General features: G+C 34.2%; 1 protein-coding gene across 1 annotated transcript; it reads right to left on the bottom strand.

Annotated features, from left to right (window-relative positions):
- Positions 1-755: 755 nt before the first annotated feature.
- LOC132558459 (G-protein coupled receptor GRL101-like) lies at positions 756-17,653 on the bottom strand. The gene is given in 21 exon segments (XM_060223063.1): positions 756-1,561; positions 2,305-2,531; positions 2,715-2,757; positions 3,571-3,701; positions 4,257-5,834; positions 6,038-6,154; positions 6,536-6,685; positions 7,052-7,203; positions 7,787-7,887; positions 7,889-8,145; positions 8,941-9,153; positions 9,495-9,620; positions 9,910-10,020; positions 10,185-10,355; positions 10,737-10,888; positions 11,243-11,321; positions 11,974-12,134; positions 12,738-12,783; positions 13,189-13,512; positions 14,772-14,845; positions 17,568-17,653. Coding segments are annotated over 20 exon segments (4,329 nt in total). The 5' UTR covers positions 14,836-14,845; positions 17,568-17,653; the 3' UTR covers positions 756-1,435.
- Between the last annotated feature and the right edge of the window lie 518 nt (positions 17,654-18,171).

Below are 18,171 nucleotides of genomic sequence, written 5' to 3'. Positions count from 1 at the left end.
ATGGATGATTTTTCAATTCACTTTATTTTTGAAATTCACCGTAAATCGTCTTTTGGATAATGCTAAATGAGGAAAACAATTTATTCCAGTGTGAAGGCTCCAATTTAAATTTTGTCAATTTAAGAAATAGACACCAAAACAACTGATGTACATATCAAAACAAGTTACTTAAAGCTGTTCTTCTGTCATTTGTTCTCATAGAACCTATAACTAATAATCTTAGGGGCACTTTCTATATTGGTGTTTGTTCTTATTCAAAACTTCAAATATAGAGGACATATATTTGTGTATACTCTAAATTTTTTAATTCAAGAAAAATAGTTATCAACAAATTTCTGTAAAGATATACAATGTCCCTTTATAAAGAAGGTAGGAAAACATTTTCAAGTCCTGGCATGTAAGAAAATGGATTAGTGAGTTAAGGGAAAAAAACCGTAGTTTATTTTAATTCTTGTTTGGTGATAACTTGACTATCAGGTGTGCTTCTTTTGATTATATATGTTTTTATGATATCGAACACTCTTAAAAATGTATGGATCTAACCATATCCAATCTATTGCTCTTGTTGGGCAAGCAGCTCATTCTTTTGTCTTTCCTTCAAACCAGCATGTTCCTATTCTGTTATACCGCACCTAATTATGATTTCGTTTTTCTTACTTCTTCTTTTTGGGTCTGCTTAATTGTGGTTTAAGCATCATGGAACAACGTTGACAGAAAGAAAGAGATAAAGCATAAAATATTGAATACACCTTTAATCTAAACTACATTTGAATGCGTCAGTTATTTTCATTCTTTTTATATGCAGTTATATTGTAATACAATATGGTCTTGATAAGCAATAACTGTAAACTTTAGAACAGCAATGTTAAATATTATCTGTATGTCACTTTCAGCTCCCTTCAAACACCGATTCCTCCAGTCACAGGGACAACTGACAGAGTAAAAATACACGTGTAATGGTCCGATGTTAAATACCGATTTTTTCTACAATAGTGACAACAATTGTCTTTCTTAAACGACGTTCGAATTTGTCGTTTGAGAGGTTGTCTTCAACGACGATGAATATACTTCATCTCACTGGAACATCTGGATGTCTCCCTTTTCATTTTTAACATGTTTGATACTCTGTAGGTCTTTTTGTAAACTCTTTAATCATATATTGGTAATTTCCTGACGTCGAAAATCGTAAGAGCATTTTAAAATAAAGAATTAATTCGATTGCATACGAAAAATAGTAATCTTACCACAAAATGACTGTACAAAAGAGTCTAATGATGGAAAATTCATCAGACATCAGGAGAGTCGTAAAAAATAAAAAACGGAAAAACGATTAGTTCATTAATCGTAAAAAAAATGTCACTGCATTTATAACACGGCATGCGATTGGATACTAGCTGAATCACTGATTACGTAACAATAACGCCTGATGACGTGTTCACGGAAGTTTGATTTTCCTCAGAAGCGCCTTTACTATCATACCAAAGTCGTGGATGTCATTTAACTTTTCATAGTCTTGTGATACTCGGTGGTGATCCATAGAAAATCCTGCATCTGTCACTCGCTGAAAATGGAAATATGTAAAATATTAAAATACTACAGTAAACGAGAAAAGTTAACGTGAATTTCATTTGTCACTCATTGTAACTGGTAACATGCAAGCAGAATACTACAATTGCCACTGTCTATAAACGAAAACGGTTAAAATGTGAGTATCCTATCTGTCATTCCTCGTAAATATAATCAAATATTTTGTGAATAACGCATATGTCACTTGAATATTGAAATATAGAACGGATTATCTAGGATCTTTCTTGATTCACCAATCACAACTTTTGTCAGTAATGCATTTAAATTCATAATGATCTTGTCACTAATGCAGGTTTACATACATGTATACACGAAGTTACACGTAGTCACTAACAGTTCTGATAACTGCACATGATTGTTAACATTGTTAACAGACTGGACTTTGATCATCAATTGATTTACCATTGGAAATAAAGTAAGGAACAACTCCAACACCCAAACATACCATTTACCCGTTTAATATATCTACAATGTTGTTTTAAGAGGCCTCACTTTTATGCTAATTTGGAAATAGAGCTGATAGAGAATACTATTATTCAATTTAGTTTCTACGCAAAATGCATCCACTTTCAGTAAGACCGCGAAAATTTGAATAATCTAAAAAAAAAAAAAAAAACCGCTACATTCCTTAGCGTTGTGAATTTACTTGTAAAATGTGTCAGAAAGCATGCATTCGTGAAGGCAATTAAGAATTACATAATTCAATGTGTTACTCACGTTGTTCTTCAAAGTTATCCGTATTGATTCAGCAGAAATGTTTCCGTGGACCAATTCTTGTTTGTGAAGGTAAACTAGACTCTCCAACAAGCTATGGATTATGTTGAATGCGTCTCCAATCTGTACCTCTGATTTGGGATTACACAGGTACTCACGAAGTGGCAGGCTGCCCCTTTTGTAGCGGAACGTTTTCATCACGTCCAAAACCATATTGGTCAATTCGGTTTCTGAGTAAACCGTTAAATGTTATATTAAGCCAAATGCAAAGTAAATGTTATTTTTAAAAAAGGCTGATCAGCATTATCATCAATACCTGATTTGCTGAGAACTCTAAAACTTTTTCAGTGAGGTGTTCTCACGTTCATTAGGCTATTATTTTAAAAGCCGATATTAAAAAGCGTTCTACCTACCTGATTTTAGGCCCCTATTACTGGAGGATCGATGTTGTTGATTCTGTAATAATACGTACAGTAGTAATTATGATAGTGAGTGATAACTTGAACAACGGTAAAATCTACGAAGAGATAGACATGAATTTCATTATACAGCATACAGAGAGTACAGTTCTATATACACAATTTCATATAAAGAAAGTATAGTGTTATATGCAGTTGTACTAAGGTCAGTGATATGTGCAATTATGCTACAGGGAGTCAGTGTTAGGTGCAGACATAATCACAGATAACACGGTGTTTTGTGCAGTTATACACCGTTGTCTTCATTAGTCGCCTATGTTTGGTTTGTGCTCTGGTAGATTAAATAGATCTTGTTTTGTTACGAATAAATATCATACCACATGCCTTATCTGAAAACAGGGCAGGATGTTTCTTGGTTGTTAATAAGAAAGTTCATATTTAACATTTTTATTCGGCGCAATTTGTGTCTATGATTAACGACCAGAGAGTTATATCTTGTTTTTTACAGTTATACTCGGTGCAATTTATGTTTGTGATTAACGTTCAGAGATTTATATCTTGATTTTTACAGTTACAAGTGTCGTACCTATCCTGTCCATTAAAGTCCATTAAAGACATATTGAACGTTTTCTATTCTCACACTATTAAATTTAGCTTCAGTTAATGTGAAGGAGAGGTAAGATTTGATTACTGAGATCCCACCGTACATTACTGTGAATGTCAATTGTTCTTTCGAGAAAGAAAATCATACTAACCAATAAACATTTCTTATTTCTTTACCTAACTATATATAACACATTAAGCATATTTCAAAATGGCATGTCTACTAAAAGATTAAAAATTTGGACACCTTTCTCCTTTTCCACGTGTTTGCTAATGTGTAGAGGAATGGATTAATTGCCGAGTTGATGGGCAGAACAAAGACCATCACCCAGGCGTAAACATCTCCTGTTACACTTCCTCCCAGTGACGTCCAGATACCTGCAACATCATAATATATGCATCTGGCTGTTAATGGACTAATGTATACTACAGGCGTGTAACTGGTATTGATGATGGAAATTTATCATTATCTGATTGGTTCAAATCTTATTTCCATTTATCTTGTACTCTACTGGTCTCACTGGCTGTCTTTGTCAAATAGGCACGTGATTCAATGCCTTTCTTGTCTACCTAGGGACATCCCTGGTCGTCTTGCCTGGTAAATCAGACAAGTGACTTAATGCCTTTCACGACTCCTCATGGACCTCACTGGCCGTCTTTGTAAAACGGGCAAGTGATTCAATGTCTTTCACGACTGACCAGATAAATCCCTCCCAAAATTGATTCCCCCCTTAATTCAAGGATACTTCAGATCAAATTTTGGAAAATCTGATTGTCCCTACGGAAGAAGAAATCGTTGAAGAATTTGCTTAATTTTCTATTTCGGGTCCTACTCCACAGTCTCCACAGAATCAGACCTACCGTTAATAGAAATCATGAGCCAACTTCCCTTAATGCCTCTGACCAAGAAGCTAAAAATACAATCCTACGTACCTAGGCCACAGATAGGAAACCAACAGAAAAAATCTGTAGCGACGACTGCCGTGAGTGTCCGTGCTATAGCAATGTCCTTGTCCTGCTTGGTCGTCATCCGACGCAGTGTAAGATGAGTTCGGCTCTTCTGGTAAATCACAACTTGACAAACTGCTATAACTATGAAGATGACAAAATTTAAACCAACAAAAATAGCAACTGAATATTCTGAACCAGGTGTACCAGAATCTGACAAAGGAAGTGCAAGACACACACCGGAAGAGCTGTAAAACTTTCCCCGGAAGTAATCTTTGAAACTAGAAACTGGAAGCACGGCTATCACTATTGAGATGATCCAAATGCCTACAGACGTTCCTATTGCAGATTTAGTTGTGAATTGTTTTGGTGAAAATGGGAACACTATCGCCACTGTTCTATCTAGAGTTATAAACAAGATGGTAAAAGCGGAAGCCTCACTAGATATCGTGGATAACATGCCACTCACTGTGCATATGGTACTCTGGCGCCAAGTCTCTTCCTCCCAAACATAGCGATCTCTGAATACAGCATCAGCAACACCAATGATTATTATATAAATACCCATAAGTATATCAGACAAGCTCAGATTGATAACGAAAACGGAGTAGCTTTTCGTCAGATTTGCCCGGTCGTACTTCAATCGGTAAACCAAAACGAACCCATTGCCAAAGACTGCACAAAGTCCTATGATCCAAAGAGCTACTCTTAAGATAGATAAACGGATGAGATCAGTACACGATGAAATACTATCACGAGGAGCGATACAATTTGGATCAATTACCGAGGCAGGTTTGGCACAGCACAACGTATAGGAATCAACGTACAAGTGTCCAAGACTGGTCAAGCCTTTGAACATATGTTCCGATAGCTGTAAGCTATTGTTGCGTAGATCAAGCCTCTTAACATAAGCCAGGTTGTTAAACGTGTCAGCATCTATCCATTTGATATAGTTGGAACTGAGATTCAGATATGTTAGAGCCTCACAGTCAACAAATATGTCAGAGGAGAGGTTGCTGATTTGGGATCCAACGAGATGAAATTCGCGCAGTAAATGCAAACCTGAAAACGCCATTTTATCTATCGCGACAATAGGATTGTGATTTAAAACGAGATATTCCAACTTCAAAAGCATTGTAAATGTGTTGGCTGGTATGGAGGATATATCATTAAAACTGAGGTCAAGTCTAATTAACGACCCGAGTCCATTAAAAACGGAATGATTGCCAAAGTATAAAGAATTAATGTGACAGTGTTGCAATGAAAGAGAAAAAATCGTGGGTAATTGGAATGGAAGAAGACCAGTCCATTCAGAAAGACGTATTTGCAGAGTAAGTCCTCGTATCTGTTCAGGAATTTGACCAAGTACCCGGGACTTGCTGACGTCGTTGTCTACACAATTGAATATAAGTCCTTGACATGAGCAGGAGTTTGGACAAATGACGTCACAATGCCGTTCGTCGTCACCTTGAGGACAATGGCTAAATCCATCACAGACCTGTTCCAAAGGGATACATTTTCTATTGCTGTGACATCTAAAATATCCAGGACAAGTGAAGTGTTCTGAAAAATATAAAGACAACTGCATTGGTTATACAATAGTGGTACTACCTATTGCAAAAGAGTTCAAACACTGGTTATTAATCTAACATCACATACCATTCTGCTGACAAATTACAGCTCAGTCGAGTACGCCATCATTTGCGTAATTAATATAACTGCATTTGTTTACGACATTTTCTGTTACACTTGTCTGATATACTTACCACATTCTTGCTCGTCTTCATTGTTTGGACAGTGTGGTACTCCATCACACAAGAACCTTGCATGGACACAGTAGGACTCGGGGCATTTCATAAAATTCGTAGGACAAGCAAATGATTCTGAAATGGAAAAAGGAAAAATCGAAATTTTGCAGCTTCATACTAAATAATGAATAACAATCGTTTCAAAAAGGATTCTATGTTATTTGCACTTCAGTGATCAAACTATGTAATTTTCAACTTACTTCCATCTTACTCCCGGTGATGTCAGTAAAACCATTCTATATAATTTCGGCTCAACTTCCATATCGTTGTGATGGAATGCCAAAGATTTTCAAAAAGCATATTGCTTATAAAATTATCAATTCTTTGCAGAACATACTGAAGCAAACATGGTACAGGTTTGTGCTCACGAGTAATCATGCCGACGGAGAAAATGCAGGAATATATGCCATCAAGTTATGTTACTTTTGATCAAAATGAAAGTAGACTCAAGATTACCACAGTTTTGCAGATGTGTCAGATCTCTGCAAGAGTTCGGTTCACCAGTGACGTCAAAGTCCATCAAACAGCGATGATGAGAGTAGTAATTCATTCCGTTCAGACACAGAAGCTGTGGTTCGAAGTATTCTGGACCGATGAGAGTCTGGTCTGTGAATTTACGTTAATAACGGAGGTAACACTAAAATCAATCGCTTAATGTTTATTACAACATGTATAGAAACTTGTGGAGGTAATTACAATATTCTTCTTCATACGACATGACACTGTGCTTAGCACAGAACTGTTACTAAACATTTAATCTATCAATCACAGACACGTAAATACTAATCACGGGAAAACTTCCACTGCAATCTAACTTCCAACTGTTCACTTCTTGCCAACAATGTTAGGGCTTAGTGTTAAAACTAAAAATTTCGTTTATTCTAGAGCCGAATAACAAAAGTGTAAATCAGAAAAAATGAAACTAATCAAGAAATGGAGAAACGTCTTCCAGTTGACCGATCTGAATTTTACCTTCCGTGCAGACTGGTCTTGAAATACGTAGTATCGGTCTTGAGTTGTCGTTTATCTTCAATTTGACCCAACGAATTGGAACATCTGCGTCTATTAGTACTGTGGCCTTTCCCTGACAAGATGGATGGTCTACAGGAAGTTCTATAGAGCAGCTAGAACATAAATTAATCATAGACAAAGACGACGAGCCTGCTGTTTCTGGTGAAACAGGAAATGTAGCTTTACATAATTTAGTTCGACAACCGAAAAACTTATCATGATATTAAAATATACATGACATCTGTCATCATGTTTGTTAGTTCTGGAAATGAGACAATGTGATCATAACAAAAAAAGTTAAATTTTAACACTGTGCAGTACTGGACTGTCCGCTTTTAAAGGACCCAACGTATTTGTTTTCATTTTTTAACATCACTTTTCAAAAAAATGTATTTAGGAATAAGTGGCACTCACGTCAACCACTTCCAGAATATTCGACAAAAATAATGAATTCGGCCACTCATGATACGACTGGCTGCATACCTCATCGTTTTAGTGTTCCGTGAACAAATAATAAGTAAATAACAGAAGTGAAATGACTAAATAGGAAAGAATAACGACTTGGAATACAATATAAGAAACGAAAGGAAAATCTTCAGTGATTTAAAAAAAAAAAAAAAAAAAACACGCGAAGCGATGTACTTATAGAAAAGCAAATGCCCCGGAACTTAATTGGAACTGAAGGAATATACCAACCCACGATAGGTATCACACTCTTTTAAAACATTTCCACAGTATGTAAGATCTTTCATGTGTTTTCCGTCCCATTGGCTAGAGAATTGGATGTGTGTTTTTTTGGAAATAAAACCCAAAGAAACAAAGCTCTACTATTTGGTAACAATTTCGTGAGTGTTGTAGCAGATTCTTCAGGATATGTTCACTTTTGTACTGGATAGAAACGGGCTGATCATGTATCAACTTAATGTTGATAGATCCGTCTTCTTTATTTTTGAAGTAGCATCCTTCCTGGTGTGGAGACGTATCCAAGAAAGCGGAAAATGGCCATGTCATCTGTACGACATCCGAGATGTAGGAGCAATCGACAGTTTCGTAACCTACCAACACGATAAACCTCTGTTATTTCTGACGTCATGTCTTATATTATAATAATTCAATATAATGTCACATTTTAAGAGAACATCATTATAGGCGATTAGTGTCATTCAGGCGCACATAAACGTCTTCAAACATGTAAATATCATTAATTAAGACTTGTTAGAAGTGTCGTTTTGAAAGATCATGGCCAGTCAGGTAGCATTTTTTATCTATTATGTATCAGAAAGAATAATCTCTGTTCGAAGAAGTTTTTTAAACTAATGCATTGTATCATATGTTATTACTCATAGCATTGTGATATGGTCTAGTGTATCCTTTATTCTTTTATTTGATATTTATGGAGGAAACATTTAGTATTACTTTTTTCAGGAGGTATGAGCAACATGCTTTGTGTTTGTCTTTCTCTAGTTTTGTTTATTAAAATAGTATACATAGTTTGTCCATTGTGCTAATTGAATACGCGCAGTCAAAATTAAGCAAATGTATGAACCATATACAAATATACAATCATACGAGAGCCCACGAAAGGATTATGTACACAGCAAAGATTAAAAGATACCAAACGTTAGTCACCTTCACTTTATTATAATAGTAGTTTTGTTATTAGATAATGTTGCAAAATTAAGAATTTCTAATCCTTGACTATTTGGTTTTTTTCATTTTTAGCGACGGAAATGGAAATGAAACGAGGAGTTTAAAGACATTGTAATTGAATACATTTACGAATAAAGTTAAAGTTTGCATTAAAATACAGATGTCAAAACAATTAATAGATCAATATATAAAAAAATCACCACTGGTTCCGAAATGTACTTTCACTGAAGTAGCGTTACATCGTTTTCCAGGACAATGAGTGGAACAGGAATATGTTGGATTCTCCAGGTAACAAGATTTCTCGTCCTCATCGCTTCCATCATAACAATCAGGAATCATATCACATATCCTATAAATAGATACATGCCTCGGGGATGGGCATGGCCAAACGGTCTCTATCTGCTTCGTATACCCTGGGAAAACACAATTTTAAACCTCTCTACAGTATCTGAAACTGTTATTTTTATACTATAAACCTCTTCTTTTCCGGAACAGAAATACAGCATTTTGTTTTAAAGGGAATGGGATACATGTCTTTGGTACATAGTGGATATATGATCGAACTTTTTAAATACCAATGTGTTGTCGAAAAATGTTATAATATGATCCCCCATGGTTAACAACGGTATTGGAGAAATATCTTAAGGAGGTTTACATAACATACTTGATAAGGGAAGTGACGAAGTGACTGTTTAAATAGATATGTTTGAGCGTCAAAAATATGGTTCAAGGCTTCACGTCTTTTTCTTCTTACCGTTGCAGGTTTTTGTCCATTCGTCGGATCCATCTTCACATTCTTCCTCGCTATCGCAAACGTCATAATCAGCAATACATTGACCACTGTGGCATGTCCACTGACCCGACAAACACACAAATTGATCTGCAGCAAAATAAGCGAAACTGTGGCTAATGGTTCACACGGAGCATTATATTCCCGAATATTGTCAACATTCTTAGTTAAGTCATAATTAAGGTTTTACCATTACATAGGTTTGAAAGCAAAGATGTTTTGAAATACATGAATGAAACGCTTTACATAAACATATCATGAATATCTATGAAACAAAGCATCTCAGTGGATAATTTGATAACAAAAATATTTCCTATCTGTATGGAGTTTTAAAAGTGTTATTTCAAGAATTATATGTAAACGGTAGAGAAAAACTTACAACAGTTACGTTCGTCAGAACCATCATAACAGTCACGATAGAAATCACAAACAAGATTCAAAGGTATAGATTTTCCATTGTCACAGAGGAAAGTTGTCACCTCGGCCTCGGCTGTAAAGACAACATATACTACATGATCCATGTATATGTCAGAATGCATAAAAAATGTTTATCATATAGTCAAGGTTTGATATCCAGAATAAATATTTCAAATTTAAAACATTTATTGTTCGTTTGCTATAGGAATTTTGCAAGGGGGAAGATAGACAACTCACTTGTTTGCGTTTGGCATGAGTCACCTTCATCTGATTCATCTACACAATCTGGGCGATTATCACATACAAAATCAGACAAAATAAACTCTCCTGTTTGTCTACATTGGAAAAGGCGGTTCAGGACGTGCGGAGATGTCGTGTTCATGTCACTGGTGATTGGTGAACGTGTAGCTGGAATTATTGATGTCATATTGTCAAAACCAGAAACGTTTGAAAGATATATGTTGGAATATTATGATAAGAATCTATCTTACTAAATGAGCTATGCACAAAAGATGTATTAAAATGTACCAGTATACCAATAATTTTATTCGCACGTTATTGTAAACTTCCAATACCTATATGGATATAATCTGAATTGTATTACAGGGGCCTACTTAGAGTAATTATCATATCTACTGTTGATGACCGTCTTGATTTAGCATCATCAACTTTTCCTTTAAGTTTGTATCACGTTAACGTCATAGGTAAACATGACTTATTCTGCAGAATATTTAGCAGGTCGGCAATGAAACAGCACTGTACGGAAAGAAAGGTTATGATTTATCTTACGCATTTGCACTTCCTGCTCGTCCGTTACTGTGGAGTTCAGGCAGATTGAATATTTCATACCGCATCTACTATACACCCAGTTTGTAAAGACGTTCCCCGCGAAAGATATTGATACACACGTGCTGTACTCGTCCCCGTGATCATAGTCCTTCCTGAAAAACGTGAGACTAAATGAATATTAATTTTGATACAAATAGGACATGCTTAAAAATTGTGGAAACAAATTTATTAATGTTTTATACGTTTATTTTTCACAGACTTAATTCATATCGTTGAAAAATATTAAGATTAATATATATCACTTTAATATATATATATATATAATCTAACAAAAATCCATTTTAAGGAACCTTTCATTTTTTCAATATGCCCTTGTCGCAGCTCAGACACAATTTGGATACACTTATCTGCAACGTAACTGTTGGTTAATAAGAGGAAATCTTTTCGATCTAGAAACATAACAACATGTACATATCTTTATCAGACAAAACGGAGGAAATGTTTACCAGGCAGAGAACGTCAGTCGTTTGGACTTATCTCGTATGAAGTCTTTCCATCGAAAGTTCCTCTTTTCGTTGTTTACTTCTGGTTCATTGAAAATTAAAAAAATGAAACTACACTCTTCGCATGGAAATTCAGACAAAATATACATATATGACTACCAAGGTTAAGTAAATACAGGTATTTATGAACTACGAATACTACATATATATACAGGTATTATGGTATATTTAATAGATACAATATATATTAAGTGAATATACCGCTTTGCTGACTTAAGTAAGGAATATTTCTATATAATAAAAGAATACATTAATCTTACAATTTTCCATATTGTATTTAAATGTGCTAAACGAATGCCTCTTATCCTGAAATTCTAAAGGTATATATAAACAAAGCAGTTTTTTTCAGATCTTATATTTATGTAAAGTCATTAAATGTTTTTGTGACGCAAACAAATCGAAATCAGTAGTTTCTCAATATCTTGAATTTTTTTAATATAAGTTTCATTTCGGAGATTTTCAACAAGTTCAAAGCTCAGGATAAACATGGGAAATCTGAAAAATGCCACAAAATACGTTTTATCGGAGGAAGTTTGAATTTAAACATCAAAGACCGTGTTCTAAATAAACTTATAAATTGATTAATTTTTCCTTCTCATCCAAATCGACAAATTCAAGATTGAAAATGAAGAAAACATTTTCAAAATACGGCAAACATGACCATCAAAACTTACTGATAGGAAAATGTTGCCATCCGATCCCTCCTATCCCGTACTTGTGGATGAACTCATTTATGATATCTGAAGCGACTAGTTGTTCCTTCCAGTTAGATATCGTAATGGCTTCGCATTTTGTCTCTCGATCTTTGTTCGCACTGACGGAGTAACATCCCCTCCTAAAACATAAATATTGTAATTTTGTGTCGAGGTCAAAAACAACTTGTATACGGTAATATTGGTGTTAATGTTTGGATGTCGGTCGCCTTCCTTACTTCATTTAAGTCACATAAGTACAATGAGACAAAATGAAACAAGTCATTTTTTATTTTCATAAAATCAATCGAATCTGATTGGAATACATGAGTATGACAGGTTTAGCTCTACAATAAATCTTACATAGAATTGAAAATAATATGGTTTTCAATACACTATGATATTGTGTGTAGAATATAATGAATACATACCTTTAGGAAACAAATCACAGATGATTTACATTACCCATCAGAGTCATCATTTCAAGGTCAATTTCACATCACCATCAGAAGTTCAGAAGTCCAGATATTTAGAAATTAAGCAATTATATTTATGGGATCCTCTGTTTTTCAGCAGCAAATGTTATGTCATTTAAATACCTAACATGTTCATGTATGTAAAGCGTTCTTGTTCATCGATGTAATAAATGACCTTTTTATTGGAACTGTTACAATCTAACTTAAATAACGATGGTTCTATATTAAAGAAAGATTTCATGAAATGATAAATGTTTTCTCAATACTTACCCTGGTACAAAGATACTCTCTATTCTATCTTTATTCATGCATTTTTCTGCATCAAACAAAAATTTGTTATAATTCATTAAAGAAAATTTCAAAGAAATAGATATAAACATGAATCAATTGATAAAATCAAATAATAGACAATTTATCGCAAAGGGACAAATTTCAGATGTTATTCAAAATGCATTTTCTAAGTCGCACTCTCTGATTTGAGACATATTCTCTTTAATAAAATAAATTAGTCTCCCTTGATGAATTGTGAATTCTCTTTTTATTACAAAGTTATTGAGAAGTATAAGAATTTTGAAACAAAAAATAAAATTTAAAAAAAGACTGAAGTTGTTATTCTCTTCTAAAATGTTACAACCCGAAATATTTATTAAATATCAACTGTTAGAACTACCAAAAGATAATTAAATTAAGTTTGCTTTCTTGTTGTAAAAACTGCACGTACCATGAGAAACAGACACAAAGTGAAACGGTACTGTTATAGTGGCATTAGTGTTCTCATAAATATTTGGATGACATTCATAGAAGCCTGCATCATGGATTGAAGAGTATCTAATCTTTAAGACACTAGATGTAACGTTTTCAGGTGTAGTTGATGTAGTTAATGTCGTTCTATACCTCCATCTATCCTGTTCTGGTTTTATCAGGACAGTTTTTCCGTTCATCGATAAAACCCAAGTTAGTGGTAGCAGTGTTGGATCAGGAGTGGAACATCTCAAGACCAACGTCTCCTGGAAAGTAACCTCGCTTGGTCCTGTTATGGTCAGCACTTCAGTGATAAACGGAAAGAATAGTATTCATTATAACAATTAACGCTCAGAATAATTCATTTGAAATTATTTATCAGTTGATACCTGACTGGATTGGTCAATAGATCAATAGATATTCAAATATAAACAAAAGTGAATCTCATTTTAAAGGATATTGCAATGCTCAATGAGTTAATATCAAACAAAAACGGCATTCTGAACATTATTTCTCATAATCAAAAACCTATTGTAGTATCATATGTTTATTTCAGAGGAACAGATTAATAAGCAAAGACATTCTTGGTCAGCTATATGGTATATAGAAACACTCATTTTTTCAAACCATAGTTAAGTAACGTCAGATGATGGAAAACCGGGCATCCTCAGTTGAAAATCAGATGTGTTTGATCGTAACTCATTTGTAGTTGTGATTTATCCCTGGGAAAGTCGTAATTCGTTCAGTTAGGCAGCCACATGTTACTTCAATTACACTAACCTCAAAAGGACGGGCTTTAAAGTAGCAATGAAAAAACTTAACGTGGTGCAGTAATAATGAGACTTGTGAATGACGCAGTGACGTCGTTGACATTTTCATTATTTCCCAATTAATCAACCACCATTTGCTAGTCACGTGCATACATGTACCTTATGGTATTTCGAAAAAGCCGTTTTGCCTTAATTGACTTCACTTGAACGACAATTTTGTGATTACTTTTGATACTCAGTGGCATGCAATTGTTGTACAGCACGCAGACATAAATAATATTTCAACAACGATTAAGGAAGTATATGTCGAGTTTATTTATATACCATTATATACCAATTTAAATTGATCATCCACATAAGATTGTTTGTTAACATATGTGAAACCACTGGTTTATTACTGGGATAGTTCCGGATACTCAATTTGAAATGTCATCTCCCCTATACATGTTTTACATTACATACCGTATATTTCCCAAAGACAGACACGTTCATATAATAATTTTGTTTGGGATTCTCACTACTTTGCTTTGCTTCATCTAAGGACTAGTTTTATACCAATCAACAAAGCACATCTACGATAGGGAAGGTAAGTTAGTTCCTGACAGATAACCCTGGCGAAAACTTCTTAAAATTCTATTCATCAAATGATGATACGTTAAATTCCTATTGTAATTAAAAGTGATCGTTTGTTTTCAATGTTTACAATAGTAAATATACATGTATATTATGATAAAAACGAAGGAATACTACATCATTTCAGATATTTTTCGATTACAATATCATATATACTTACATTCTTTAGATAGCCCACACGGCACCATCAGGATGAATAGGGATATTAATTCAGAGAAACGCATGATGAGGTTTCTGAAATCACAAAAGTTTACATCATTACCAACTTCCCCAGCGATATCAAGTTCACAAATATCAGATAGAAGAGTTGTTTAACTAGTAAGGAACAGTTCATTTGCACTTTACCTGAAATTATTGGTCATGCTTGAGATATACAGGTATAGATGTATGGTTATGAGAAATACATCCTTACATGTAAATATATTTATAAACTTCATAACAATTACATTAATAGTAGAGAGATAAAATTTGTGTAAATCAAAAATTTCTTTTGATTTCTGACATGGGATTGCCGCCATTGTTACCAACTCAAACAAAAATCTAAAAATGCAAAAATACTACCAAAACAAACACTACAACTTTATAAAAAAAATTATCAATGAACACCTGCCTTAAAATAAGTTAACACAGTCATGGTATCAAACTTCTTATTTTCAGCAAATTCCAACTTGGAACGCTTTAACAATATGACCACGTGTAAACACTAGGGAAATTTCACTTCGTGTAAAGCTAGTATTTGGTGTGCAGACACAGATTCGAGACTAGAAAAATAGTAGTCTCCAACACAATGCAAAGATATTATTATGCAAAATATTAAATCCCATATTGTCGACTAGAACATGACAAGACTAGTTTTAGCAAGGACTTATATCTTTATTAAAACCTTTATAATGGAGCAATCTAATAAACAAAACTTCCATCCATGGCCACACCGGAAAAACTATGTATGTTACATAGCTTTGTACTACCCTATTTGTATTTCGCGCGCATAGACTGTTGTACGCGCACGGGATGTGCGACATGGTTTACTAGAGGAGAGAGACAATGGACACTACCTGTGTAAACAGCATGTGAGGGTAGCGGTATCTCACCGGGGCATATATTACCTTTATGGGACCAATATACGCAAACTGCAGCTTGCGGTAAGTACCGACCACACAAACCCATATGTGGATATGTTTATATATGTTGTTAAACTGTTGTGTAGATAAACAGCGAGGTTTCATATTATTGTCTATTTATAGATATCCACCCGATACGTGGCACAGGTGTGTACAGGTGCACGTGTTGTATTGTTTAGGGTGTATAGGGCATTACATGACCTGTAGGTTACATTGGTTGTATTATAATCATTTATTATCATATATGTAGTTGTAAATATAGATATAATATATAATAAAGGGTTGTATTTGGCTACATACAGTTATATCACTCACGTGTATGCACGGGTGCATGCCAGCATGACAGATATTAAGGCGTCGTGTGGCATACTTTAGTGAACTTTACATTGAAGTTGATTTAGCTGTAAATATGTATTATGCCATATTATATATATTCATATATGTCCATATTATTGCTGTAAATTGTTGGGGATGATTTAATAACGATGTAGGGTTATATTTATATCTATTGTAGTTTAACCCAGTAGAGAGGGATAACTGCCAGAGGTGCACACATGTCTTACTAAGTGGTCTGGGGTACTGGGTTGCCTGTTGAGGGACACAGCCAGCACTTATGATGAGGATAGACTGTCCACCTTGTGTTCAGCATTTGGCTAATGTATAGCTCTGGAACTTTTCTGGTTGTTGTGTTCCGGCAGTCTTTATGTGACGGTGACCACATCACATGTGTACTGACACTTACTCCATGGTGGATATCAGCCCATCAGTATACGGTGTCACTGTAGCAGGAACATTTGGGAAATAATGGAATACTGCCCATTTATAGAGTGTGACTGTTACTTTGTATATATCTTATGCCTTTAATCTATGACCTTGTTGAATATACGAGAGAGAGTGTGTATGAAGTGCAACCATTGTTAATAGTGTATAGTGTAATTAAATATTGTAAATAATGTAAATACTCTGTGTTGTGTTGCTTTACCGTCATCAGAGTGGACAATATGCTCATCCCGTTACAATGTATGCTAACTTACCATTTATTAACAGGCTAATACTTGTGATTCTCCTTAATGAACACTGATGTAAAATAACAAAATGACATTAATTTCGTTTTTCAAGTATATATATAATGCAGTTCTACTTGGAAAGAAATTTATTGTATAAGAAATGTGAAGAAAAATGTAAATATAAAAATAATCCATCCCTCCCTCTCCTAAACGACGATTTTATATTTCTTGAACTATCTGCTATGCATGAAAAAAAATGTCTTGGATTATAAAACAAACAAACAAATTCCGTATGCAAATCAGAAAGTTTCAGCTCAGTTATATCAAAGTCCTTCTGAAATTAAAAAGATCGCTATTAATTGTCATAGATATAATTTAAATGTACCGGTCAAAATATCTGTTAGCTTGCTCATTTACTAGTGTAAACCGAAAGGTATAATCGAAACACTCCAATGTAATTAAATAATCCTACCTGGTTTTCCTTTATAAATAAAAACACTCCAATGTAATTAAATAATCCTACCTGGTTTTCCTTTATAAATAAAAACACTCCAATGTACTTAAATAATCCTACCCACGTTTTCCTTTATAAACATAACAACCCTATGTAATGAAATAATTCTACCTTATTTTCATTTATAAACAAAGACACTCAAATGTAATTATATAATCCTACCACGTTTCCTTTATAAACAAAAACACTCCAATGTAATTTAAAAATCATACCTCATTTTCCTGTATAAACTAAAACAATTTAATGTAATTAAATAATCCTACCTTATGTTCCTTTCGAAACAAAATCAATTTAATGTAATTAAATAGTCCTACCGTATTTTCCTTAATCCGTTTGAATTCCGTTCATCATGCCTTTGATCTAAACATTTAAATCAACTGAGCTGTAAAAAAATCACTTTTATGCAACTTCAAGTTACATGTATATGTTCCAAGCGCTATTGAGCGCTTAACAGCTGGATCATAGTTGCGGGCTGTTATATATAAAACGATGTTGAAGACCGGCATCATTTATTATGTATGTATGTATGTCTGACGATATTTAGACCATAGTTCATGTGACTGCACGTTCTGCAATCAATAAATAATCACACTTGTTAATACACGTGAAAATGAATGTTTTAATATAATTTCGGTGTTCACAGCAGAATATCAACTTGCATTCCCATTGAATAGTCTGGTTGAAATAATCATTCAAAATTCAACACACAAGAAAACTTGTTTTCAATTATTTGACTTCGTTAATTGAGTGGAAACTAACGAGATGATAAAAGCTTTCTGCAGGAATTGTTACTTAATAATTGACATCATTAATTTCTGTGACAGAAAAAAGACAATGAATGGAACAGGTCAAACGAAGACAACTTTCAATTATTCTGCGTGTAGAGTGATCTAACCGTGATTGGTTTTTTGCCTCCTG

Source organism: Ylistrum balloti, unplaced genomic scaffold (assembly GCF_031769215.1).
Source record: "Ylistrum balloti isolate Yb309-2 unplaced genomic scaffold, AGI_CSIRO_Ybal_v1 Utg369568, whole genome shotgun sequence".
Classification (NCBI taxonomy): Eukaryota; Metazoa; Mollusca; class Bivalvia; order Pectinida; family Pectinidae; genus Ylistrum; species Ylistrum balloti.
This window is presented reverse-complemented; position numbering and strand designations above follow the sequence as displayed.